The 25,754-nt window shown below is 40.8% G+C and overlaps 1 protein-coding gene across 8 annotated transcripts in view; it reads right to left on the reverse strand.

Annotated features, from left to right (window-relative positions):
• Positions 1-291: 291 nt before the first annotated feature.
• Positions 292-25,754, reverse strand: part of LOC133536205 (probable E3 ubiquitin-protein ligase HERC1) — a 114,079-nt gene continuing 88,616 nt past the window's right edge. For 5 of the 8 annotated variants that reach the window (XM_061876540.1, XM_061876537.1, XM_061876535.1 and 2 more), the window contains 30 exons: positions 25,503-25,737; positions 21,495-21,720; positions 21,143-21,417; positions 20,942-21,069; positions 20,574-20,704; positions 19,033-19,260; positions 18,830-18,957; positions 18,541-18,740; positions 18,374-18,476; positions 18,179-18,307; positions 18,003-18,101; positions 15,889-16,062; positions 15,533-15,814; positions 15,393-15,458; positions 14,434-14,559; positions 14,219-14,357; positions 13,681-13,862; positions 13,452-13,607; positions 11,543-11,665; positions 11,367-11,469; positions 11,111-11,280; positions 9,954-10,089; positions 9,718-9,887; positions 9,258-9,427; positions 6,036-6,201; positions 5,887-5,963; positions 5,385-5,637; positions 5,163-5,315; positions 3,314-3,619; positions 292-1,646 (listed from right to left, as the gene is read on the reverse strand). In XM_061876540.1, the coding sequence (XP_061732524.1) occupies positions 1,461-1,646; positions 3,314-3,619; positions 5,163-5,315; positions 5,385-5,637; positions 5,887-5,963; positions 6,036-6,201; positions 9,258-9,427; positions 9,718-9,887; positions 9,954-10,089; positions 11,111-11,280; positions 11,367-11,469; positions 11,543-11,665; positions 13,452-13,607; positions 13,681-13,862; positions 14,219-14,357; positions 14,434-14,559; positions 15,393-15,458; positions 15,533-15,814; positions 15,889-16,062; positions 18,003-18,101; positions 18,179-18,307; positions 18,374-18,476; positions 18,541-18,740; positions 18,830-18,957; positions 19,033-19,260; positions 20,574-20,704; positions 20,942-21,069; positions 21,143-21,417; positions 21,495-21,720; positions 25,503-25,737 (5,020 nt within the window). In that variant the 3' untranslated portion in view covers positions 292-1,460. The remainder of the gene's footprint in view (positions 1,647-3,313; positions 3,620-5,162; positions 5,316-5,384; positions 5,638-5,886; positions 5,964-6,035; positions 6,202-9,257; positions 9,428-9,717; positions 9,888-9,953; positions 10,090-11,110; positions 11,281-11,366; positions 11,470-11,542; positions 11,666-13,451; positions 13,608-13,680; positions 13,863-14,218; positions 14,358-14,433; positions 14,560-15,392; positions 15,459-15,532; positions 15,815-15,888; positions 16,063-18,002; positions 18,102-18,178; positions 18,308-18,373; positions 18,477-18,540; positions 18,741-18,829; positions 18,958-19,032; positions 19,261-20,573; positions 20,705-20,941; positions 21,070-21,142; positions 21,418-21,494; positions 21,721-25,502; positions 25,738-25,754) is intronic. The other 3 variants (XM_061876539.1, XM_061876538.1, XM_061876536.1) reach the window with 3 other exon arrangements.

A 25,754-nucleotide genomic window follows, 5' to 3' on the forward strand; every position in this document is an offset into this window, starting at 1 on the left:
AGGGAAGTCTGGGTTTCCCTGCTTAGGCTGTTGCCCCCGCGACCCGACCTCGGATAAGCGGAAGATGATGGATGGATGGATGGATGGATGGGAAATATGACAACAGGACATCTGTTGATTGGAGTAAGCGTTGCTCTGGTTTGTCGACAAATTGGAAGTTGCTGGCAGTCTTCAAAGTACCCCAAAGCTGCCACAAATGACTGGAGGATGCGGGAAGAACTGTGGACACTTTGGGATTTGATAACATTGGACTGTCTGCCCTGCAGGAGTCTGAGGACCAGTCATAGACAATTTAGAGTGAGAAGCAAATTTTATTTTCACTCACATACAAAACATTCTAACTTGGATTGTTTCCCTGGCTTCGAGACTCTCCCGAAGGACAGTGCGCCGCAGACACAACAAACTCCCTTCTTGTCTCTCATGGACACACACCTGTTGTTGTTGACTTTGGACTAGCGGCTGCACAAGATCAAGGCCACGGAACAGAGACACACTGCAGGCTTACACACACTCATGCATCCACAAAAAAAATATACGCCACAAACACATACCCCACCCCCCATCTAAGGCCCTCGACGCAAATCACATAGGGGCGATGGATGGTTGGTCAGCACCTGAGAGCTGTGGCCTTCCACCATGGCCCCCCACTCCCCCCCTCTGTTGCTAGATATCTCGAGATGTACATTGTAATATGTATATGTGCTTTACTATGGAAGTTTTTTTTTCTCCCACTCCAGATTGGGCCCTGTCTAGATTGTATTTTTTCACTCATCCTTCCCCAGCGTTTACCTTTTCCCCATCTTTTACCGGGCGCCTTTTGGCGACCCATCAGCGTTCCTGTTCTGTAACCCTGTACACTGTTTGTTTGTCTAATCTTTAAACGGGTTTGGGCAGAACAAAATGGCTGAGAGGGAGGTCTGATTCCCTGCTTAGGCTGCTGCCCCCGCGACCCGACCTCGGATAAGCAGAAGATGGACAAATCACCCAATTTAAGTCTTAAATTGAGTGTTTTATCATGTTGGCCCCAATTAATTTTCTAATTGTGATACCTGTTTTGCAATTTTAATGCAAGAAAAACTGCCTACATGATCTCTTGAGTTGAACAATAAATGTAACTGTGTGAATACAGGGCAGACCTTTTTACTTCTTTCTATTCCTTTTCATTGCTGATTTATTTGAATGTTGTGATTATTGATTGTTGACCTTAAATGAATGAGTGTTTACCAGTAAACACTTTATTTTACAGTATTCCTGCCTATGTTGGACAGGTTATTACATTATCTACAAACAAACAGGCACATTGATTCAGTGGTTTACTGTATATGATAAGAAATAATTTATGTCTCAGTACCTTTTCACATGAAGCACTGCATTATTCAACACAACACCTTGCACAAGTTCACACTCATCCAACATCAACAAAAAATATGGCAATTAAAAATCAGTGCATAATGGCTGAGTCACTCCTCCGTGTCAGAGCTCTCTATGGGGTCGGTGTTGTGTGTCAGCATGTAGTTGTCCATGTCGATGGAGGGGCAGTTGTGGATGGAGTAACGCAGGCGCTCGGCCAGGACGGCCTGGCTGGAATACGGTGGAAGACGGAGCAGGAAAAAGCAGGTCTGAGCCGTCGGGAGCCCATTGACAGGCTGGGGGACATGAATAAGAAAAAATGTTATATTATCACGATAAAATCCATATTATGTTGTTTGACCCTGCAATAAGGTTGCAACGTGTCCAGGGTGTACACTGCCTTCCGCCTGAATGCAGCTGGATAGGCTCCAGCCCCACGGTAGAACATGGAAGGATGGATATGTACCGGTGATGGAGCATACTATATATTATTTTCCTATACATACAATATGTATTTATTTTAGATCATACAATTACTCATAATATAATAATTATACAAACAATACAAATTCAGATACATATTCATTTATTTAATTTCATTTTTTTAGTAGGTGTAAAGCAGTGGTTCCCAAACTATGGCTCACCAGCGTCCAAAATCCGGCCTGCAGAAAGTCCCAAGTTAAATTTTTCTTTTCTTTTTGCTAGCAATTAATTCTTATTTATTTATTTTTTGTAGTCGATACATTATAATTATTATACCGAGAGTAATACATTTCATTTCAATTTACAACACCATTTTTAAAAAATTAATCTTAACATTCCCGTAATTATTTTATCTTGCAAAGAATTGTTAATGCAATGTGTATGCACATTATTTTATTATTAATATTACTGAATTTGAAAAAGATACACACAAACATAGAAATGTAGAATTATTTTTTTATTGCAATATGTACAGTATATATTTTTAATAGTTAATACAATTATGATTTTTTTTAAACAATAATTACAATGTATTTTTTGAATTCTTTAAACTAATTGTTTTTTTACATGTACTATACTATTTACATTTTTTAGTAGGTTGTCTAATATTTTTTTTCTTGAATATGAAAATGCAAAAATGTAGAATTAAACATGTTTTTACTATATTATTTATAGATTTGTATTTTGACAGCACATATTTGTAATAGTTAGTAAAAATATGATCACAATTTTTAAACAATAATAATTATACATCATTTAGATTTTTGTATACTAATTTATTTTTTACATTACTATAATATATTTTTATAAATAATGTTTTATATTTTGTCTAACTTTCATTTTGCGTAATATATATAAAAAGTGAGTATTATTAGTGGGATCTGAGCCGAGGATGTCGTGGTGGTTTGTGCAGCCCTTTGAGACATTTGTGATTAAGGGCTATCTGTATAAGTCAACTTTGATTGATTGAAAATTTGATACCATACATATTTATTTGATATTGAATACAAAAATATAAAAATTCAGAATTTGTTTCTTTTACTGTATTCACACATTTACTTTTTTAACAGCAGATATTTATAATAGTTAATACAAATATGAGCATTATTATTTTAAAACTATGATGTCCTTTGAGACACTAGTGATTTAGGGCTATATAAGTAAACATTGATTGATTGATTGATAATGATTAGATATAATTTACTTTTGGATGTATCATACTAATTAAATATTTTGCTTAGACACCAGTTTAGTTTTATCTCTATCATTCTTATCCTATAATACACAAATATACATTTAGTATATACGTACATATATAATGAAAATATACAAACACACATACAGCATATACATACATATGTGTTTTATATCATATATTTTCTAATTCATATTTGTAGAGTTATCATACATATTACATATTTTAAATGCATTCCATTATGTATCATTTAGTAGTTGGTTTCATATTACAGCCTTGACTCACCCGGTCCACCTTAATGATCTGAAACTTCTGCGTCATGTCTGCCGGATTGGACGGCAGCCTGGACCTGCCAGAGACGAAGCGCAGGAAGAGCACCCGCTCTTCGTTGGTGAACTCCTCCAAACTCTGCCAGAACCAGCCGACCAGCTGGTGGCTCTCTGCCATGTCGCGGTACCGAACAAGCTTCTTCAGCGTCTCCACCGAGACCTCGGGCAGGCCGCACACCAGCTGCTCCAGCTGCTGGGCCGTCAGCAGGGAGAGGAGGGGCACGGGGACGATGGTGGACATACCCTCTCTGACGGCCGACACCTGGACAAGAGAGGACGTCAGCTTTAGCATTGGTGATGAGGAAAGACGAGGGACAAGAAAAGGAGGGCAGGTGGACATGACAACAGACTGTGAGTACAGGATGATGTCTTACACTTGAACCAATATGCTCTTTAAAAAAGTACGACGGACAGTTAAATTGTTGTTGATATTTTGGATTGCACTTCTTGAGTTACTGTTTCCTAATTAATCATTTTACAAAGTTTCGATAAGAAGAAATTGCACTTTCCTTGGACTCCCAATCTGAGTGTCGAGACCCAAAATGTTGCGATGGACAGTAAATGTCAATGTTGTGGTGCGCAATTACACACACTCACAGACACACACAGGATCACAGTCAATAAAAGTGAATTGTTCCGTGCAGAATTATACCACTTATGGTGCGTTCCAGTTGTACTGGGGAGTCAGAATTTCTGGGTTTGTAGTTGAAATTTCAACTGGAACGCCCTCAAGGTAGGGCTGGGTGATATGGCCTTTTATTAATATCTCAATATTTTTAGGCCATGTCACGATACACCATATATATGTCCATATTTTGCCTTAGTCTTGAATGAACACTTGATGCATAATCACAGCAGTATGATGTACACAGTATGTGTCTACATTAAAACATTCTTTTTCATACTGCATTAATATATGCTTATTTTTAACTTTCATGCAGAGGGAAATCACAACTAAGTCAATTGACCAAAAGTGTATTTATGAAACATTTATTAAGCAATGGCACAAACATTCATGTCATTTAAAAACAGAAAGTGCAAGATTGTTAGACATTTTAAAACAAGCTGTTAGTGCATATAATATGCATATAAATAGTGAATATAAAACGTGTTTTCAGTTATTCCACCTTTTTTTGTTAAGTCCATAAATCCACGTCCTTTCATCCATCCATTTTTGTACTGCTTATTCCCTTTGGGGTCGCGGGGGACGCTGGTGCCTATCTCAGCTACAATTGGGCGGAAGACGGGGTACACCCTGGACAAGTCGCCACCTCATCACAGGGCCAACACAGATAGACAGACAACAGTCACACTCACATTCACACACTAGGGACCATTTAGTGTTGCCAATCAACATATCCCCAGGTGCATGTCTTTGGAGGTGGGAGGAAGCCGGAGTACCCGGAGGGAACCCACGCAGTCACGGGGAGGACAAGCAAACTCCACACAGAAAGATCCTGAGTCCGGGATTGAAGCCAGGACTACTCAGGACCTTCGTATTGTGAGGCAGACGCACTAACCCCTCTCCCACCGTGAAGCCCAACTCCACATGTTTATTCATAGTTTTGATGCCTTCATTGACAATCTACATTGTAAATAGTCATGAAAACTTATTGAATAAGGAGCAGGTGTGTTCAACCTTTTGGCCTGAACTGTTTGCTAACAGCTGATCACCGTTGTCGAACTCAAATGAATCACGATCATATAATCGCCAAGCCCTATGTATTACCGCCCGGCCATCTTATCTGGCATCCGTTACGCCAGTTAAGGAAAATACGAGTACAATAACATTCATTCCTTCATACCTGAGAGTCCATTTCATGCAGTCTGTACTCCAGAGCTCTCTCCACATATTCTGTCCGATTGGAGAAGTTCAGGGAAATATTTTGACCTCCGGGAATCACCGGTACCAGCCTGCCATCTGCACTGTGGGCCACGAACGAATCCAGCGGTATCATCTGCAGAAGCAAGAGGCACGGCATGATTAAAATGGACAGCGAAAGGAAAATAAGGTCCAGGCATCTCACCACATGGAAGTTCTCCTCAGTGATGCCGCTGTTTTCCAAGTGGAGAATCCCTTGCAAAGTGCGGTAGGTGAGGAGGTCCACCTCCTCCAGGTCGGGCTCCCCCAGCGGCATGGAGCAGAGCTGCTTCCACACCCACGGCGCCAGATGCAAGTCGAGAGGTTTTTTCGTGCGGATGGCTACAGCCATCAGGATTCCCAGGAAGCGAAACTGGACCATGTGATCTTTTGAGCGCAAGCCTGGGTTTAGGAGGAATCTGTTGGGAACCAAGACCAAAGCCTCAGAATGCTGTCGGAAACTGAATGACGGGATAAAATCCGGGTGTCTGCAGGTTTCAACGAGTCAATTTTAAGACTTTTGTAGGACCTTAATAAATGAAATTTAGGTCCAATTTCACATCATACAAAGACGTGTGGGGAAAAAGTTTAGACTTTTTAAAGACTTTTCCAAGACCCTGTGGATACCCTGATTAATGTTGGGTTGCACTTGGATGAAAACTGTGTACCTGTCAGTGTGACTGCCCACATCTGCAAAACTGTTGGGTGTACGGATCAGAAGGTCCACCACGCCAGACTGCAATTCCTGGCCAAAAATAACAACAGATTTCTTATATTTGGATATGACTAGTGTGTTATGTTGGCGTATTAGTCTTACCTGGCACATCTCGGTGATTGTGTCGTCAAAAACCCCTCCGGCGTCGTCCGCTCCCTCGCCGACCAGCTTGACCTTCCAGGCTCTGGATGGCAGTCGTAGCTCCAGAGGATTCAGGCCCACCACTTGCTTGGCGATTTGCACAAAGATGGGCTTGCTGGAGCGCCCCCTGCAGTTTGATGAGGGACAGATGAACAAACCATACAGAGACATCCATTTTCATCCATCCATCCATTTTCTACCGCTTATTCCCTTTCGGGGTTGCGGGGGGCGCTGGCGCCTATCTCAGCTACAATCGGGCGGAAGGCGGGGTACACCCTGGACAAGTCGCCACCTCATCGCAGGGCCAACACAGATAGACAGACAACATTCACACTCACATTCACAAACTAGGGCCAATTTAGTGTTGCCAATCAACCTATCCCCAGGTGCATGTCTTTGGAGGTGGGAGGAAGCCGGAGTACCATACAGAGACATATAAAGGCAATTCGACAGTAGACTACAACTGGACTCTAGACAGGGTTAGTTCACCTTTTCCATGGCCAAATTCAAGCACTTTTTAAAGACTTTCAAGACCAATTTCCTGGTTTTTACAGTACCCTTCAAAAGGCTAAAACCAGTGTGAATCAATCCATAGCCTTGTTGTTTGAGGTCACCAAATGCTGTCTGTAGGAAAAATACGGAAAATCTGCTAAAACCTAAGCCTAACATTGAACCAGCAGTTATCATTAACTGAATGGGGCATGGAAAATGAAGCAGCGTTTCTGTAGACTATTCAATGTCATTGGCCTTTGCAAACGTGTCTCCATTTCTTGTTCTTTTTCTTACTTACAGCACTCATGACATTGTACAGCTGTAGCTGAGATAGGCGCCAGCGCCCCCCGCGACCCCGAAAGGGAATAAGCGGTAGAAAATGGATGGATGGATGGAAGTTAAGTAGACAACCAAAATAATAGAGCAAAAAATACATAGAACAATGTTGGATTTCCTTTTTGCATACTTTGCAGCAGGCTACACGTGGATTTGGTCCACGTTTTATCCAAAGTTTGTATTTGTCACTTTCCATCATATGTCCATTAAAACGACAACCACCCGGCATGATGTACCGATGCACCACAGTCCTCTTGGGGGCGACACAGAGCCGTATATACGGCTCTGGCATGACAACAACCTAATGTAAGGGAGGGCTTGTGCAAAGTCAACAGATCAAGCTTGTAGCTTTCATTTTTAAGGAAACTTATTTTATTTTTTTCCATTTTATAATTAGCCTGTTGAGTCCGACTGCCGAGAAATATGACGAACATTTCCAAGCATTTACAAGCACTTCACCCAAAATTCAAGCATTTTACAAACCTTCAAAACACGACATTAAAATTCAAGTATTTCCAAGGTTTTTAAAGGCCTACTGAAATGAAATTGTCTTATTCAAACAGGGATAGCAGGTCCAATCTATGTGTCAAACTTGATCATTTCGCGATATTGCCATATTTTTGCTGAAAGGATTTAGTAGAGAACATCGACGGTAAAGTTCACAACTTTTGATCGCTAATAAAAAAGCCTTGTCTGTACCGGAAGTAGCAGACGATGTGCGCGTGACGTCACGTGTTGTGGAGCTCCTCACATCCTCACATTGTTTACAATCATGGCCACCAGCAGCGAGAGCGATTCGGACCGAGCAAGCGACGATTTCCACGTTAATTTGAGCGAGGATGAAAGATTTGTGGATGAGGATAGTGGGAGTGAAAGACTAGAAAAAAAAAAAGAGAGGGCAGTGGGAGGGATTCAGATATTATTAGACACATTTACTAAGATAACTCTGGAAAATCCGTTATCTGCTTATTGTGTTACTAGTGTTTTAGTGAGATTATATAGTCGTACCTGAAAGTCGGAGGGTGTGGTGACCGCCAGTGTCTCTGAGGGAAGCCACGTTTCTTGACGAGGCGAAGCGAAGGAGGCCGTTGGGGCCGGGCTGAGCTTTTTCCCCCCTACCTGACAGTGGAAGCATCCCACGTTCGGGGGCGGCCGGTCGGAGGAGGCAAGAGAGTCGCAGCAGCGTCTTTGACAGGTGCACGAGGAACGACGCAAGCTCCGCTCATGTCTACGGTAAGAGCCGACTTATTACCACAATTTCCTCACCGAAACCTGCCAGTTGACATGTGGTAGAGAACCATGTTCGCTTGACCGCTCTGTTCCATAGTAAAGCTTCACCTTCGGGAATGTAAACAAGGAAACACCGGCTGTGTTTGTGTTGCTAAAGGCGGCCGCAATACACCGCTTCCCACCTACATCTTTCTTCTTTGACGTTTCCATTATTAATTGAACAAATTGCAAAAGATTCAGCAACACAGATGTCCAGAATACTGTGTAATTATGCGATTAAAGCAGACTACTTATAGCTGGGATCGGGCTGGAACAAAACGTCCGCTACAATCCGAGACGTCACGCGCATGCGTCATCATACCACTGTTTTCAACAGGATACTTCGCGCAAAATTTAAAATTGCAATTTAGTAAACTAAAAAGGCCGTATTGGCATGTGTTGCAATGTTAATATTTCATCATTGATATATAACTATCAGACTGCGTGGTCTGTAGTAGTGGGTTTTAGTAGGCCTTTAAGCACCCGTACGAACCCTTTCGAGACCAGGGATATTCAACTAAATTGTTTTGGGGGCCACATTTACAGAAAGCTAAGGACCAGGGGGCTGGACATCACCCTTCAATATCAGTCTTATTTTGTATATTCCTGAGAACCAGCGTCTTTTAAAGTAGACATTTGATTTTCTTTCACAATTGAACCCACAGGGCACCAGTTGAATAACCCAAATTATGAAAAAGTGAAATGGAACACCACGAGTATAACTGAAGAAGTTGAAAAAATGACTACTGACTGCATCTGAAGTAAATAAGTTACAGCAACACTTTGGTGAGATAAATAACACTTAAAAATGTGTAACTGCCAAAAAGGAGAGGACCTAAAGGGGTGCTTTGAGCAAGGCCTCAGTTATGTAAATTAAAAGTTTGTACACTAGTGTTTTATGTTTGCTAACAAGGTTAAATGTAAATTCAAGGATCTGCTGATGTTTTTTCTATAGTGGCCCAAGTTCCTCTATGCAACAGGAGTACTCTAGAGGTTTTAGGAATTTGCTGTCATTCCCGGGTCGGATTTTTGCATGTTGAATAGCCCTGCCCCAGACATTACACCAATCAACAATCAATAACGTACTTGGTAGAAATGCGCTTCACAGTGATCTGTGGGCCATATGTTTTGCCCTGAGTCATGGTTCTCCCAATGGAGCGTACGAGAGGGAGAGTGTTGACTTTTGGTGACAGGAGGCCTCTGAGCTCGCCACGGACAATGGCTGCCGTGCCTGAATTGTATCTTGAGGTGGACACCTAGACATTGATGAACGTGGAGACAAAGAAAACAGGAATGAGGAACACGCCAAGACTAAGAAAAGTGCAACATATTGACATGTCGCATTGTTTTTATCTACCTCTGCATGAGCTCATGTGTCAGTCTCCTACGTGTAATTTGTCATACCTTTTACAATCAACTTATAAATTCTGGCTGAGTTTCTTATTGCTATTAAATCTATGGTTTACGTTCTAACGTGTGATGTAATATACTTGTTAATTAATGAGAGCTACTGTACAGTTTCCTTTTGCACTCCAAATGTGATTACCGGATTCTTGGCGTCAAGGTTAAGCAGCCTCCATGACGTGTACATCAGATCTGAGAAGTGGTAGAGCACCCTTAGGCGCATGCAAAGTACATCAGGGTTGCAGCCTTTCAAAGTGTTGTACTGGGGAGGGACAGACTGCGGAAGACCAAGCTGGACATTTCCAGAGCCACCTACAGATAATCAATGATTAGTATCATAAAAGTGTGTCCATTTTAACTGCAGTAATACGCAAGAACCTGAAGTTTTAACAGAGGTGGGCGTGGTCCATGCTGAGCTGTGGCAGCGTCCTGCAGAGATCTGTCTGATGTTCTTCCCCTGGAGGGCTGTCACGACAGTGGGCTCCTTCACCGGGTTACAATGGCCAAGACCCAGCTGGAACACACAAAGAAGATGTTGAAGTGTTCGGATGGGCAATCATGAGCAAAAGTCTCTGCTGGTAGTTCAATAATCAGAATAGGACTTTCTAAAGGAAATGTCCTGTATGAATATGAAACTAAGTAAAAAGGACATAAAATAACTTTGGATTGGTATCGTTCACATTCGAAAATAGTACCAATTCTTAATAGCTGGGAATTGATACCGGTACTGAAAATTATAGATGTTTGATACTTTTATGTGTTCAAATGTGTTAATAAATGTTAATTAAAAAACAAAAAACATTTTTTATTCAACATTTAACACTGAGCTGTGCTTCCCAGTTGTCTTTCACTTCTGTATGTCATTTGCAAGTATTGTACAGTAACATTTTATAGTAGATGTTACATACAGTTGCAGTTCCAAAATGTTGGATGGCAGGAGTGTATAGACTAAGGTTTTTTGCAGTAGCTAGGAAGTAGTCTTTGCCTTTAAGTTGAATTCACAAACTTTTCGTTGGTTGAGTCCGACTGTAAATATTGTATTTATTACACACCAGCTGTCTTATTGCAACACATCTTTGGTTGTAGTTTTAATTATTGATATAGAAGGCATTAAAAACGCCACAAAAAATGCTAATGTTAAATGGTAGCATGTGTTTCACAAATCCAATGTATTAGCCAATCCAATTAGCCTCGAGCTAGCGTATTTTGAAAAGTAGAGCCTTACTGTGTTTTTGAACGCCTTTTTTTTTCTTTGTCGGCCTGAAAAATTGTAACATTACTTAGAGGCAGTCCGACTGGGCTAAATAAAAAAAATCCATTCATCCACCCATTTTCCTGGGGGGGTAGCTAAACAAAATGTATTCATGAAAAAAAAGAAAAATTTAATAAAAAATATATCGCAAAGTAACACTAATTTTAATAGGGAATACTTTTGTATGAGTTTTTCCCTTTTAATTAGCTAAATGTACGTATAGTTGGTTATCTATCATTGTGCAAAAAGGTAAGGAAGACAAAAGTGTGGTCGTAGAGGTTACCTGGCCGTCACTATTACACCCCCAGGCGTAGACGTCCCCAGTGGACGACAAGGCGAGGACGTGTTCACAGCCCAGGGTCACGTCCTCTATGAAGAGCCCGTCCAGCGCGGGAACCACCTGAGGACATGACCTGTTCTTGAGCATGGAGTCTGGAAGGCCAATCAGACGCTCTGGTTGGAAGAACAGAGGAGGATTATACAACAACATCCCAACTCACAAGTGTGGCATAGGACTAGATTTGACTTTCTAAATGTACCTTGTCCAAATGTGTACACGTGACCATCACAGGCCAAGACAACAGAGAATTGTGTTCCACAGCTGACCATCTTGATGCTTTTATTGCAAAGCTGCTCCACTTTCTGAAGATTTCAAAAAAACATTTATCCATATGTCCCACTCTTATTCCATAATAAGGTAAGCAAGTTGACATACCTGAGGATAGTATTTTGCTGTTGAGGAACCAGTACCCAATTTCCCGTAATCCCCATCTCCAAACGCCCACACAATCGTGCCGTCCGCAGACAAGACCAAAGTGTGGTTGAGACCACAGGAGACCTGAAAAAGAGCGTTGATTTTGTGTAACCGTACTGAGATGTTATTTTTCAGTCAGCTCATTTTATATTTCGGTTTTAGAGCAGAGGTGTCCAAAATTTTCCAGATAAGGCATACATCAAATTAAAGAATGCCACAGTCATTATGTTATATTGTGTACATAAAAAATATTAAGACAATGTAAGTCAATCAATAGAAGCTAAACTAGCTGAACAAAACAGTTTTATTTCATAGTAACAAAGAAAGTTAGTGTGAGGGCTAATCTAATCTCTTACTAATATTATTCCACCATTTAAAATCTTTTAAGGGCTTTAGCACACTTGAAAACTTACCATATTGTACAAAAAATGTGTTCACATGTTCATCATGACAAGATGCATGGAAATACTCAAAGACCATATACAGTACAGAAAGGCGCAAAGGCCGTCCGCCATTTTGGTGTTCAAGTCCAATTTTGGGGAGTATTTGAGTTGGTTCTTTTTTTTTTGTGGAATACTTTAATCCTGGATGTGTTTATTTTGCCTGCAGAATGTGTCACGGGCCAATAAAAAAAAAAAAAAGAGTGGTGGGTCGCAAATGGCCCCTAGGTCGCAATGTGTCACACCCTTGGGTCTAAAAGGTTCATGGGGAAAACTAGCCGGGCGTTGACACGGGCCCTCTGCTATGTGGTGCATTTTTTAATACTGTTTCATGTAGCATTTAGTGTGCATGATCAAAACCCTTTTTAAAAGGGAACTGCACTTTTGGGGGGCATTTTGCTTATCTTTCCAAATCATTATGAAAGACATGACAACAAATGGATTTTTTTTATACATTCTAAATATTAAATAAACAGCGGAGCCAATGAGAGGTCCTTTATTCTGCCCCTAACATCCAATGAATAACCATTCACAAAGCGCCAACAATACTCCATTTACATTTTGTGACTTGAACAATACCCAAGTATTACTGCTAATGTTATTATATGCGCTGACGCAGACAAACTATTTAAAGCGGCGCTGTGTAACAAGTTTGTGTACTATTTTGACATGATGGGCGAGCGAGGCGTTTCCTCGCTTCCTGAAAGTTTATTCCATCCATCCATTTTCTACCGCTTGTCCCTCTCGGGGTCACAAGGTGCTGGAGCCTGTCCCAGCTGCACTTGGGCGGAAGGCGGTGTACACCCAGGACAAGTCCCCTCTGTAGATTATATATCATGCCTCTCACCTCAAGAACGACACAAAAAGAAGCTTGGTCCCCCCCCCATTTCTTCATGAGGATTTTTTGGTCATTCTTCATCTAAACGGGAATGGATGAACATCCCAGCAGTCGGCATCCCAATGACAGCAAACATTGTACAGTAAGTAATGTTTTATTATTTTTGTTGGCACTTATGAAGTCTGCATTGAGTAGCAATCAGTGATGAAGAAAAAAAAAAAGCAAAGGTTGTGATGCGTTTTTTAAATGAATATGCCACATGTTCAAAATGTGAATGTTAATATAAATGTGCCCTATACTACATTACACATATACTTACATCATGTATATAAAACCCTAATGGAGGTCTTTGGATTTTTTTTTAAGGGCTTTATAGGCAGAATTACACGGCTGCCATAGGCTCCACTGTAAGCAGACTTATTGGCAAAATTGGACGATTGGCAAGATTCCCCAAAAAAAGTGCAGTTCCCTTTTAAAGGCTGTTTTAGAAGCTTCTCTATTGAACAGGGTCTTACATTCAGGGTGGTCTTATATTTATGTGAATACGATAATTGATTTTCAAGAACAAAAGAACAGTGCATGTTAATCTTACCTGTCCAACATGGTATCCCTCCAAAGCAGCCACCCTTTCAGGGAGCACCTTGTTGGAAGTTGACCTTTGACCAAGACGGCCAGATTCGCCGCTACCAAAAGTAAACAGCTTCCCATCGGACGTCACCACGGCAGAATGTCGGAAACCACAGGCAAGCTTTAAAGAGTAAGGAAAAATCGTTAATAATGATGCGTCTACTTCACTGGCACCGTGTTATTAAACAACCTACCTGAATAACCTCTTCTCCTTGTAAGGCCTCTATTTGTTTGGGTCTTCTCTGTCTTTCAGTGTTGCCGTGTCCCAGTTTTCCGAAATCGCCGTCCCCCCAGCTGAAGACCTCCCCGGTCTCCGTCAGGGCCATGGAGTGTCCGTCTGAGCCGCAGGATGTCACCAGCTGGGTCACCACGTAACCTGACCAGTTACACAGTTCTATGTAATTCCTCATATAAGACTAAGGACATTCCATTACTTAACTGCAGAAAGAACCCAGTTCACTTTTTTCACCAAGTACCACCATAATGACCAACATTAAAATACAGTAGCCTAGTAGGCCTAAATGTTCATTATAAACAAGCCAGATGTTTTATTTAACAAGTAAATTTAATATTTTTTGCCAGTGTAAAATTACAGTTTGAACAGTAACACTGTTATATTTAATTAAGGGATTATTTGGCTTACCACTAGATGGAGCCTGAGTACCACAGTTTGAGAATCACTGGTCAACTGTATTAGGCGGAGGGTTTGACATAATGATATAAGGATCTTACCCTGAAAAGCGCAAATTATAGTGGGGACATAGAGATCATCCGAGTTCCCTTGTCCCAGCCTGCCATACTGTCCTTCCCCTAAAGCTAGCACGGTCCCATTGGACTGAACCAAGAAAGTACAGTTCTGACCGCAAACCACCTGAAAAAGGACAAGCATTAAGCAAAGAGGAGCCATCGAGGGTGTGTGTCGGCCTACGATGAGGAAATTATAGTACCTGTTGTGTCTGCAGAAGAGCAGCCGCGAGTGTAGGTGTCATGGGATTGCTTCCCGTACCCGCCAGCTGTCCGTAGCGTCCGTTCCCCCACAGGTACACCTCACTTTTGCCCCCCTGCTGCCAGTCCTGAGGGAAATATGAAACAGACCATTAAGATTTTACTATAAACTCAGTTGTTTATCATTATACTTCACCCATATCTGAATTCTCTTGGACAGGGTTCAGCTATCCCAAGGGTTTCTAAAACTAGCCAATTACTATTGATCCCTTTTCTGACACCAAATTTCACAAAGATGAGCCAAGTGCAAACTTCAATCCAGATTTGAAAACGTGCAAAAGAGCCAAGCTTTTCAGTCGGTACTCAACCGTCTGTCCCATTTCTGACACCGGTTTCCAAAAAAAAAGAAGAAGAAGTTCGAACCCCATGGATTGTATACAACGTGACTTCACACTATCTTCAGGAAGTGGAACCGTGCAAGTTTAAAAACCTTTCCAATACCTGTGCAAAAGAGTCAGACCTCCTGGGGTAGTGGTCTGAATCACCAAGCCGTCCCACTTCTGACTGAAGAGTCAGGTTGTCTGTCAATGCAGTCAGATGCAAAGCAGCTAGATTTCATTATAATCCATCCTACTTCTGACACCAGTTTTTTAAAGCGGTAAAAACTTGAAGACCATCGATCGTACACAAAGTGCTATGACACTAACCTTGGGAAGTGGAACAATGCCGTACAAAGTTACCCCATTCTTAAACTGTATCCCCGGAGTCCCATTAGAAGTGTTACTAAATCTGTGTAAACCACCCACCCATAATTCCAACACAATTCGATTTATGACATAATTTTTTGAGGAGTTGGAAGAAAAGAAACTTGAATTCGGATTAAAATTTATACAATACAGGGTAGAAAAACATGTCCACTTCCGGGATTGAAACTACGACCACAATCAGTTCAAGTCTTTACCTCTGGGCAACTGGTGGCCCAAGACATCAGCTGTTCGTCCATCCTGAAGCTCCACTTGCTGTTGTCCTACAAGACAGGACAAGTCCTTCGGATTATAATCTCACTCACATTTCTGCCTTTCCACAATAAATGTAATTTACCAAGGCATTTGAGATTTCAGACCCAGCCCGCTCCTCCAATTCTGGAACCGCAAAGGATTCTGGGAAGACGATGCCGCTAGCGATAGCCTCAGCACTTCGCACGGTGGTGGCGTAGGTGGCGAGCCAGCTCCATTCGGATGGGCAGGATTGGGCCTTGGGGTTGTGATGCGGGGGACAAGGGTACCGGCACAGGTGTTCCTCTAAGGACAAACCCACAGCCAGGGAGGCCAGGCTCTGCAGGAAGGCACTGTGGACCAGTTGGTCACCAGCAACCACGTGGGTCTGCATGAAGATGGGCAAAGTCACCTCTCCTCACAAAACCGTGGATCAATATACCGAATGCTGTCAAGTAATACCCGCTCGTAGGCGTACTGCTCCTGCAGCAGCAAGGGCAGCCTCTCAAGCAGCACCGCCAAACAAGGAGCCCGATGAAGACCAAGGATGTTCTGGCCTCTGAGGACCATGCGGCAGGAAGCCAGCACGTGATTCTGACTGATCCAGTCTGGGGTGCAGCAGATCAACAAAAGATCCTAGATGGGGGGAAGTAACAAAGTTTTCCTTAAAAGTTAGACTGCATTGTGGTTTAAGTCCTATTTTTGTAGTGGTTTAAGTTCCATCCATCCATCCATTTCCTACCGCTTTTGTTTGCCAAAATAAAACAATGTCATATAAAAAGAAACACATATTTAAAGTAAATCAATTAAATAACCAAATAAGTAAGTGAAGTAATTTATTACATTTTCAATTCAATAATTATATTTGGAAAAATAAAGTAATGTAATTATCAATGTCTTTATTTCATGAGCTTTGTATTTATTTACCCGCCATTCCTTTTTTAATTATCACGCTACAGTACATTAAAAAGCACCATGAAAATTGTCATGAAATGCACTTTGATAAAGACTTTTTTGTGAAAAGGCATCTATCAAGAGGTGATCTGATTGGCTGCATTGCAATGCAAGCCCCACCTCTAATGAAGGGAGGCTGTCAATGTACTGCCCCCTCATAAAATAAAATGTCATTAATTTAAAAAATAGTTCAATAAAAGAATTTCAGATTATATGACACAATTTTAAAAATGTACGGAGAGTTGAATAAAAGTTTTTACAGCTTTCAGTAATATATTATATAAATACCGGTATTATATTTTTTTTGAGCAAGTATTTTTTTAATTTATCAAATTTTGGCACAAAATCCCTCCAAAATATGTTTTCTGTTGGCTTACTAAAACAATTAGTATGACCATTTTGCATGACAATTGAGTGTTGAAAATATCATTTAAAAAATATCCTATTCACTTAAAAAGCTCCATGATTGTGACAGTTTGACCCTGGAACAGATGTGTTTTGTTTCCAAAACTGCAGTTGTGTCCACTGTACACCATTCCAATGTACATTAAATTAGTAAAGTTATTGGGACAACTGGCCATTAGACAACGACAGGGCCGTAATCAGGATTTAACAAGTGCTTGACAAATGCCGAGGTCAAAAAATGATGGTCCAAGGAGTAGCTTTGAAAGGCTGAAATCATAGGTATCCCAGCACCATTACCGTGATCTATTCACTTCTTTTTAAATATATATATATGTTTAAAAACTTTACAAAATTTCAACCGTGACATGGATTGAACTCAGGACCTACAGCTTTGTATTTCAAATCCTAGTCGTGTGTGCAACGAGAGATATTTGGAGAAATGTGTCTTCATATTCTAAAAGAGAATATGATGTCCAGGAATACACTTGGGGTTAAATTTCACATGAAGCGGCTTGTCATTCAATAATTTACATTTAACATGAGCTTCTTCACTCAAAAATGCCCCCAACCCCACCCCCTCAGGATAGTGAAGTTCTATGCACTGTGCTTGTTCTGCGTTTAGGGCGGTGCTGCACCTGACTGACATGTCAACGATTCACATCAATTTCATTATAGTGAAACCAACATTAGTGATGTCAGTATAATTGAATGTTAACGTTATGTTGACAGCACTTCTTTTTTTTGTCCTCTCCAGCTTCTCAGGCAAATCATATAGTTAATGTAGATGCCCATATCAGCTGTTCAGATTTACTTTACAAAAGAGAAGTGTAGGATACTTCTCTTGTTGCTTTATTTGTATTAGCCTTTAATGAATGTATTTATATTATCATATGGTGCAGCCGGGCCGGAGCAGGAGAGCAAAGAAAGAGAAAAAAAGGAATAATGTTTAATGTATTTTAAAACGGATAATGTTTAAAATAAAAGTCTTGCGTTGTGGCGGGCTGGGCATGACATAAGATACTATATTGGGAGAAGATGATCTACCGTATGGTGATGTACAGCCTACACAAAGTTTATTTGCAGTCAGTCATATCATCTTCTTTTTGTCACTTGAAAAAAATTACAAAGACATGACCTCCGTCTCCTCAATGGTAATTACGGCTATGCACAACGGGTAGAAAAATCAAAGAAGGTAAGTTATGAATAATCCAAATTACCTTAGATCGCCCGAAGCAGACAACAACACCCATTTTTGGGATCCAGGTGGTGCTGACGACAGAGCCCAAGCCTGTAACGGTCTGTAGAACTGAACCATCCTGCAAGCTCATGCGGTGTCATGAACATTTCCCACATGTATCGTTTAACTGCAAATAGGTGAATGATGTTCTCCAACCTGTAAGGACCAGATGTTGAGCAGCCCTCCAATGCCTCCAGAAACCAACGCCATCCCACTGGGGCAAAATGAAAGCGACTTCACAGCGGTAATGTGACCGTGAAGAACAAATACGCACGTTGGACTCTCCTGAAACGCCCCAAAAAATCTGCTGGTAAACAGTATTTTGAAACGATGAAGTAAACACAAGTCCACCTTTACATTGGCGTTTCTCGAATCCCTCAAAGAGCTGGACAAAGGCACAGCAGCACCCCCTTGAGGCAACTTCCAGACATGCACAGAGCCATTCTGACAACCTCTGGAAGGGAAAAAACGAAGAGTTAAAGAAAATATATCAAAAGGAGAATAAGCCGCAAACTTACATAGCCATCATGAGCATGGGATCCGGGGCTCGGCCAGAAAGCGGACACCACTCAACGACGTTGACGGTGCAGGGATGCACCAGGGAGTGGACTGTCACCCATTCTCCCCCTGAAAGTCCCACAATCTTAACAACCTCTGACCTGCCCAAACAGAGCAGCAGGTGCCCCGTGGGATCCCATTTGAGGGAAGTAACACCATCCTGTGCGCAGAGTTGAACACATTTAGCCTTTTTGTTTTTTTAAACTGCTCAAAGTCAGCATTGAGTTAATTATAATGAAGCTACTAGACCTGGTGGACAGGAAGCACCACCAATGGCTCATTTTCATATGTCTCAGTTGTGGCCAAAAGTATCTTTCCACTGGGATACCCGACTGCAAATGGCTTTTCCTCACCATGCCAGGCCACACATTGCGGAGCTACGAAAAACCACCGTAAAGAAAATGTTTTCCCTGCAGATATTAAACAAACAATGTACATTTGTGGCTCCCTACCCTCTGTCCTGTGGCAGTGGGTGAGCTCTGTGGTCTTTACAAGTAAGTCCAGCTCCTGCATGGTGATACGCAGCCAGCTAAGGGACCCGTCCTGCCGCCCCACCAGCAAGCTTTCGGTGGGTCTGCTCTTGTAAGCGCCATGCTGCTCCAGAAGCCATAAACTGAAGGCCGGAGCCCAACACAGCGTCGTGACTCGGGAAGACTGAACCTCCGTGTGACAGTGAGACCCTGCAGACAAGACACAAGGTCGCGACACCACAGCTTTAAAAATGTATATATTTTGAAATGATGATAATGTTTCCAAAGTGTGGCCTGCAGCTAATTTTTTTTTATGACCAGCGGCACAATACTACTAAAAAAACAAACAAAAGTGGAATAAAACATTGACATGTTGATGGTAATCATACAAAGCTGACTTGCAGGCTGTTTTTTTGTATTCAAAAAAATAATACACCTAATTACTACATTGGTTTAGAAAATGAAAAATATAAAAATAATCTCTGTATTTTTGGATTTTTCAGTATGGGGCTTAGTAGAAATGTTTATACAACGATTCAATGCTATTAAAAAGAGCTGAAGTTTTCTATACAAGTATTTATTTAATCTCAACAATTACAACATTTCATTAACTTTTTCAATATAATTTTTAGGGATTTGTAAATGTATTTGTATTATTTATTTATTTATTTCAACCTGATTCTTCGATCTGGTGTTTTAGAGAATGTCTGGTGGGATACGTTGTATACATCCCATTTTGTCATATTAAACTGTCAGATTAAATTTTAATCTGCAGTTTTTATTTTTTTACTTTACATTCATTAAAATACAGTATCAAATAAAATGCATTTATTTAGATTTTGTTATTTTCAATATATTGTATTTTGTTACATCATTTTAGTTATTCCTATAATCATTAATCAATAACGTAATTACTATTTATCTTAAATTGGATATCATACACAATCGGTAGATACATGATGGGATAAAATGTGGTTGTCACTTTTTTATTCTCTAGATAAAATTCAGTTATTCAAAGGTTACCTGTTTGATTGGAAGTAGAGTAATCCCTCATTTATGGCAGTTAATTGGCTCCAGACATGACATTCCGAAAAGTAAGAATAAGTAATGATAGACGGGATATTTTAATAGCTAGAGCATAAAAAAACTTCACTATCCGTTAAATACATTTTTCAACATTGTGAGTCATCTAGACATAAAACAACCCCTTTTTGTCACCAATACACTATTTTAATTCATAATAGCAGCGCTGCCTGAAGTAATGCCAATCAGTGGCAACAATACTACACAGCGTGATCTGATCGGTTTGGTCTCATCTGGTGGCCAATACTACTGTAGAATTTATATTTTTAGTTCACTTAGCCAGTTAATACCTGAGAATGCCTAATTTAGGGCAAATATGTTGTAGAATCTGCTTGAAAAAGTGTTTTTGACACGTCTGATTAGCTGACATTTTAAGTCATGATAGGAAATGGGATTTATATTCAAGGAATATACGATATGATGCGCATAGACTAGTTTACCTCTGATGTTCATGATTGTGACGTGTTTATTTTCCGGAGCCGCCAGGAAGTCGCCCCCCGTGCTCCAGTACACAGGCGACATGAGATGACATCGGCCTCTTCTGCTCTCAGAGCTTGTTCTGTCTGTTTTACTGCGGAGGACAAAAAGACTGAGATTCATTCCAGTGAGTCATGACTGCGTCTCTTCTGGTTACTTGTGTGTGTGTGTGCATGCGTGTGTGTGGAAGTGACAGAAAAAATTTGCAAAGGGAGAAGTCAAAAGTACCACTTGTTGATTTGCATGCGTAACTTCAAGACCCCAAATATAAAACAGCTTTTTTGTCAGGGAAAAAAATATTTTATGGTCATTTCTTATGGTCAAAACATACCTTGTTATGCAGGAGAAGGTAGTGTGCAACTGTGCATTGTTTTCACTGATGCTCCACAGCTGCACCACTTTATCCTGAGAACATGTCGCCAGCAAACTTTGCTCGCTGTTCCAAAAACAAGTTGCCATCTTAAAAATAACAAACAGAAAGAAGCTATTAGGAGTTGTTTATAAACATAAAAATAAAATATATCACTCTTACTTTATTATAATGTCCTTCCAGCCTTTTGACGGGACACTTCCGCAGGTCCCCTGCAAGGTCGCTGTAGCTCTGGGCCCGACCGGGACTGTCCCGGCCCGTCACCGCTAAAGCCTGCACCAGTCGCCGTGCTGCCCACTGGCGGTGATGGCTGTTCAACATGGCAGACAGGACGCACGCCGCCAAAGCGTTAGCCAGCTCGAGAGGTCCCACTTTGGATCCTCGGTGAGGGGAAGAGCCTGTGGGTAAGGTGGAAGACAGTCCTTGGTGCCCTGCATCTTGGTGAAAAAGATCCATGGGTGTGGTGAATGTGGTGAGTAAGCTATTTTTTAAAATGCTTTGGTATTATACTGACCATGAGCCTCGTAGTCAGGCTTTTCAGCGACGTGGCAGTGAGCCCCATTCTCAGTGAGCAAGGCTACCAGACTTTGTGTGACCAGGAAAGACGGCAGTTGGTCGCTGCAGTCCCTCTGCTGCTGGGCTGCTGCAGCAGGGGTTGTCACGCTGGATGTCAGGCAAGCTCTCTGCTGCGCATCGCTGGATCCTCCATTCGTCAGTCCTGTAGCTGCTGCCATCAGATCCTACAAGAAGCAATGATCATTCAAAAGATTAAAAAAATGTTTATTGACAAACCCATAACTTTTTTAATTATACTATTCTGTTTAAAGGCCTACTGAAATAAGATTTTCTTATTTAAATGGGGATAGCAGGTCCATTCTATGTGTCATACTTGATCATTTCGCGATATTGCCATATTTTTGCTGAAATGATTTACTAGAGAACATCCACGATAAAGTTCACAACTTTTGGTCACTAACAGAAAAGCCCTGCCTTTACCGCAAGTCGCAGACGATGACGTCACATGTTGATGGCTCCTCACATTGTTTTTAATGGGAGCCTGGGTGTGAGTTTTCCTTGCCCTTATGTGGGCCTACCGAGAAATGTCGTAGTGGTTTGTGTTGTGGTTTGTGCAGCCCTTTGAGACAATACTGATTTAGGGCTATATAAGTAAACATTGATCGATTGATTGATCGGACAGAGAAAATGACAATTTCCCCATTAATTTGAGCGAAGATGAAAGATTTGTGTTTGAGGATATTGACAGCGACGGACAACAAATAAAACATAAAAAAAAATAAAAAATCAAGTATATAAAAAAAAACGCGATTGAATTGGGACGGATTCAGATGTTTTTAGACATATTCACAAGGATAATTCTGGAAAATCCCTTATCTGTCTATTGTGTTGCTAGTGTTTTAGTGAGTTTAATAGTACCTGATAGTCGGAAGGGTTTGTCCTGAGGCCAGTGTCTGATGGAAGTCGACGGCAGCTGTACGGACGGCACAAGCTCAACTGATCTCCGGTAAGTGGCGACTTTCTACCATAATTTTCTCACCGAAAACTGCTGGTTGACATTTGGTCGGGATCCATCTTTGCTTGACCGCTCTGATCCATAGTATAGCTTCACCTCCGGGAATTTTAAATCAGGAATCACCGTGTGTTTGTGTGGCTAAAGGCTAAAGCTTCCCAACTCCATCTTTCTACTTTGACTTCTCCATTACTGATTGAACAAATTGCAAAAGATTCAGCAACACAGATGTCCAAAATACTGTGTAATTATGCGGTTAAAGCACACAACTTTTAACTGTATGTGTGCGCAGCGCTAATATTTCCTAACAGTCCATGACGTCACGCGTATGTCATCATTCCGCGACGTTTTCAACAAGAAACTCCCGGGAAATTTAAAATTGCAATTTAGTGAACTAAAAAGGCCGTATTGGCATGTGTTGCAATGTTAATATTTCATCATTGATGTATAAACTACCAGACAGCGTGGTCGGTAGTAGTGGGTTTCAGTAGGCCTTTAATTGCACTGTTGATTTGCTATTTGCATTTTTTTATTCATTAAAATTTTAATTATTGGAATATTGATCTGACAATAAAAACATGATGAAAGTGAATATGTATATAATTAGATTCCTTTGAACTAATTGGGCAGCACGGTGGAAGAGGGGTTTGTGCGTCTGCCTCACAATATGAAGGTCCTGAATAGTCAGGGTTCAATCCCGGGCTCTGGATCTTTCTGTGCGGAGTTTGCATGTCCTCCCCGTGACTGCGTGGGTTCCCTCCGGGTACTCCGGCTTCCTCCGACTTCCAAAGACATGCACCTGGGATAGGTTGATTGGCAGCACTAAATTGGCCCTAGGGTGTGAATGTTGTCTGTCTATCTGTGTGGCCCTGCGATGAAGTGGCGACTTATCCAGGGTGTACCCCGCCTTCCGCCCAATTGTAGCTGAGATAGGCACCAGCGCCCCCCGCGACCCAAAGGGGAATAAGCGGTAGAAAATGGATGGATGGATGAACTTATTACATTTCTTCTTATAATTTTAGATAAAACATTTTTAATGTTTACCAATTTTATTTATTCAATTGAAACATTCATATAATGTTCTTATTTTGGAACCAGCTTATTAATGTACATTGTAGCTACAAAATTGCATCCTAATAATATCCTTAAACATATTTATTTATTTATTTAGTTTTTATCTTAGTTTAGTTTTTTTAGTTTGAGGACGGCATGGCACTTGGGAGAGTGGCTGTGCGCAACCCGAGGGTCCCTGGTTCAATCCCCACCTAGTACCAACCTCGTCACGTCCATTGTGTCCTTGAGGAAGACACTTCACCCTTGCTCCTGATGGGTACTGGTTAGCGCCTTGCATGGCAGCTCCCTCTATCAGTGTGTGAATGGGTAAATGTGGAAGTAGTGTCAAAGCGCTTTGAGTACCTTTAAGGTAGAAAAGCGCTATAAAAGTACAACCCATTTATCAATTATTAATTTATTTATATTTAATGCACAGTATTATTTTTTAACCATATAAATACATGGCTAATTGAATCTGAATTTTCCCAAAAATCTAAAATAATGTAATTTAATTATTTATAAAACAGGCCACATAAAAAAAAAAGCCATCGCAAATTATATCGTTAATATACTTATCCTATTTATTTTGTTTTAATTTTAACCAATTATTTTATTAATTATTTTCATTTCGTTAGTTTTAAAAAATATTAGTATTACAAAAATGTTTATTGATTTTGCTTACAAGTAAACATGACTTTATTGAATTATTATTACCAATACAGTAGATTCAAGGTAATTTAAAAAGACAGTTAAGAGTGCTCTCGTTTTCTTTTCAATCCTTGAAACAAAAACATTTGGGACTGTTTTTCTAACAATCAATCATGACATAAATGAAACTAATCCATCCATCCATCCATCCATTTTCTACTGCTTATTCTATCTCAGCTACAATCGGGCGGAAGGCGGGGTACACCCTGGACAAGTCACCACCTCATCACAGTAAATGAAAATAATGTATAACAGAAATCATACATTTAGAACTTTTTCATTCTATTTTTAATAATTAGAAAAACCTGAAGCTCGAAGCTAACATCTTCACAATTTTTACTACAGAGCTACTGCAATCTAAGAGTGACCTAACTAAAGTGTTTTAAGATAAAAGCTGGATGGATCTCGGCTAATTATGCTTTCAGTTTGCAGGCAAAAATTTTAGTTACAGACATCCCTGCCCTTATTTGCTCTACCAAATGCCACAGTGAACCCCGAAAGGTCGGGCCAAAATATCTGGTCTTACACGCTAGCACTAGCTTATCGCTGGTGATTTACTTTACTTAAATATTCACTGAATTACAGTAAGAAAACACCAAAATCATTGGTGAAACAATTTAACAATATGAGTACTAGTCTGCTCCATACTGAAGCAGAATGATTAACGCCAGACAAGAATGTTTGAATATTATCCAAACGGCAGACATTTATCCATGAAAATATATGGAGAAGCTACTGACAGTGTGTTTGACAGAAGAAGCTGGAAGGAGATACTGTAGAAGTCCATCCATCCATCCATTATCACTTAATAAAACTACTGTATTTGCTATTAGTGCATTCTATTGTATTGTTTGCATACAATATTTCAGATCTTACATGTAAAATTTGAATATTTTTTGGGGCAAGCAACAATCAAATTGATTTCAATGCATACAAATAGACAATGTTGATTTGAGATACAAAGTGTTTTGATTAAAGAGCTCTGTCTCAGAACCAATTATCTTGTAAGTTGAGGCACTGGTTCCTGTCTTTAATGACTTTCCACTAGTGGGAGCTGTACCGTAGAGATATTCCATGTTGCAGCCTGTTTAGTCAGCAATCTATTTAGGCCTAAATGAATTGCACTCCCTGCCACTAAGCAAAGACATCCTTAATGTTTCTAATGTTTAAAGATGTGCAGGACTTATGATGCAATGCAAGTACAAATCAATTGCCAGTCAAAAGTGAACTAACCTGAGTACATATCTCCACCAGCTGTCTGTAGGCGGTGGCGCTGCGCGACACAACGCTGCCGATGGCTGAGGTCAAGAAGCTGAGGCAGCTGGAGCTGCTGTGCTCAGAGACCGACCCCTTGGCTGCGGACCGTCTGTCCACACAAGTGTGAGCCCTGCCTGCTGCGGCGAGCGTCATCAGACGCACCAAGATGCGGATGTCTGCCAGGCCAAGAGACTCCAGTCCGCTAGATGGGCTGGAAAGCAGGACAAA

The sequence above is a fragment of the Nerophis ophidion genome, linkage group LG17 (assembly GCF_033978795.1).
Source record: "Nerophis ophidion isolate RoL-2023_Sa linkage group LG17, RoL_Noph_v1.0, whole genome shotgun sequence".
Classification (NCBI taxonomy): domain Eukaryota; kingdom Metazoa; phylum Chordata; class Actinopteri; order Syngnathiformes; family Syngnathidae; genus Nerophis; species Nerophis ophidion.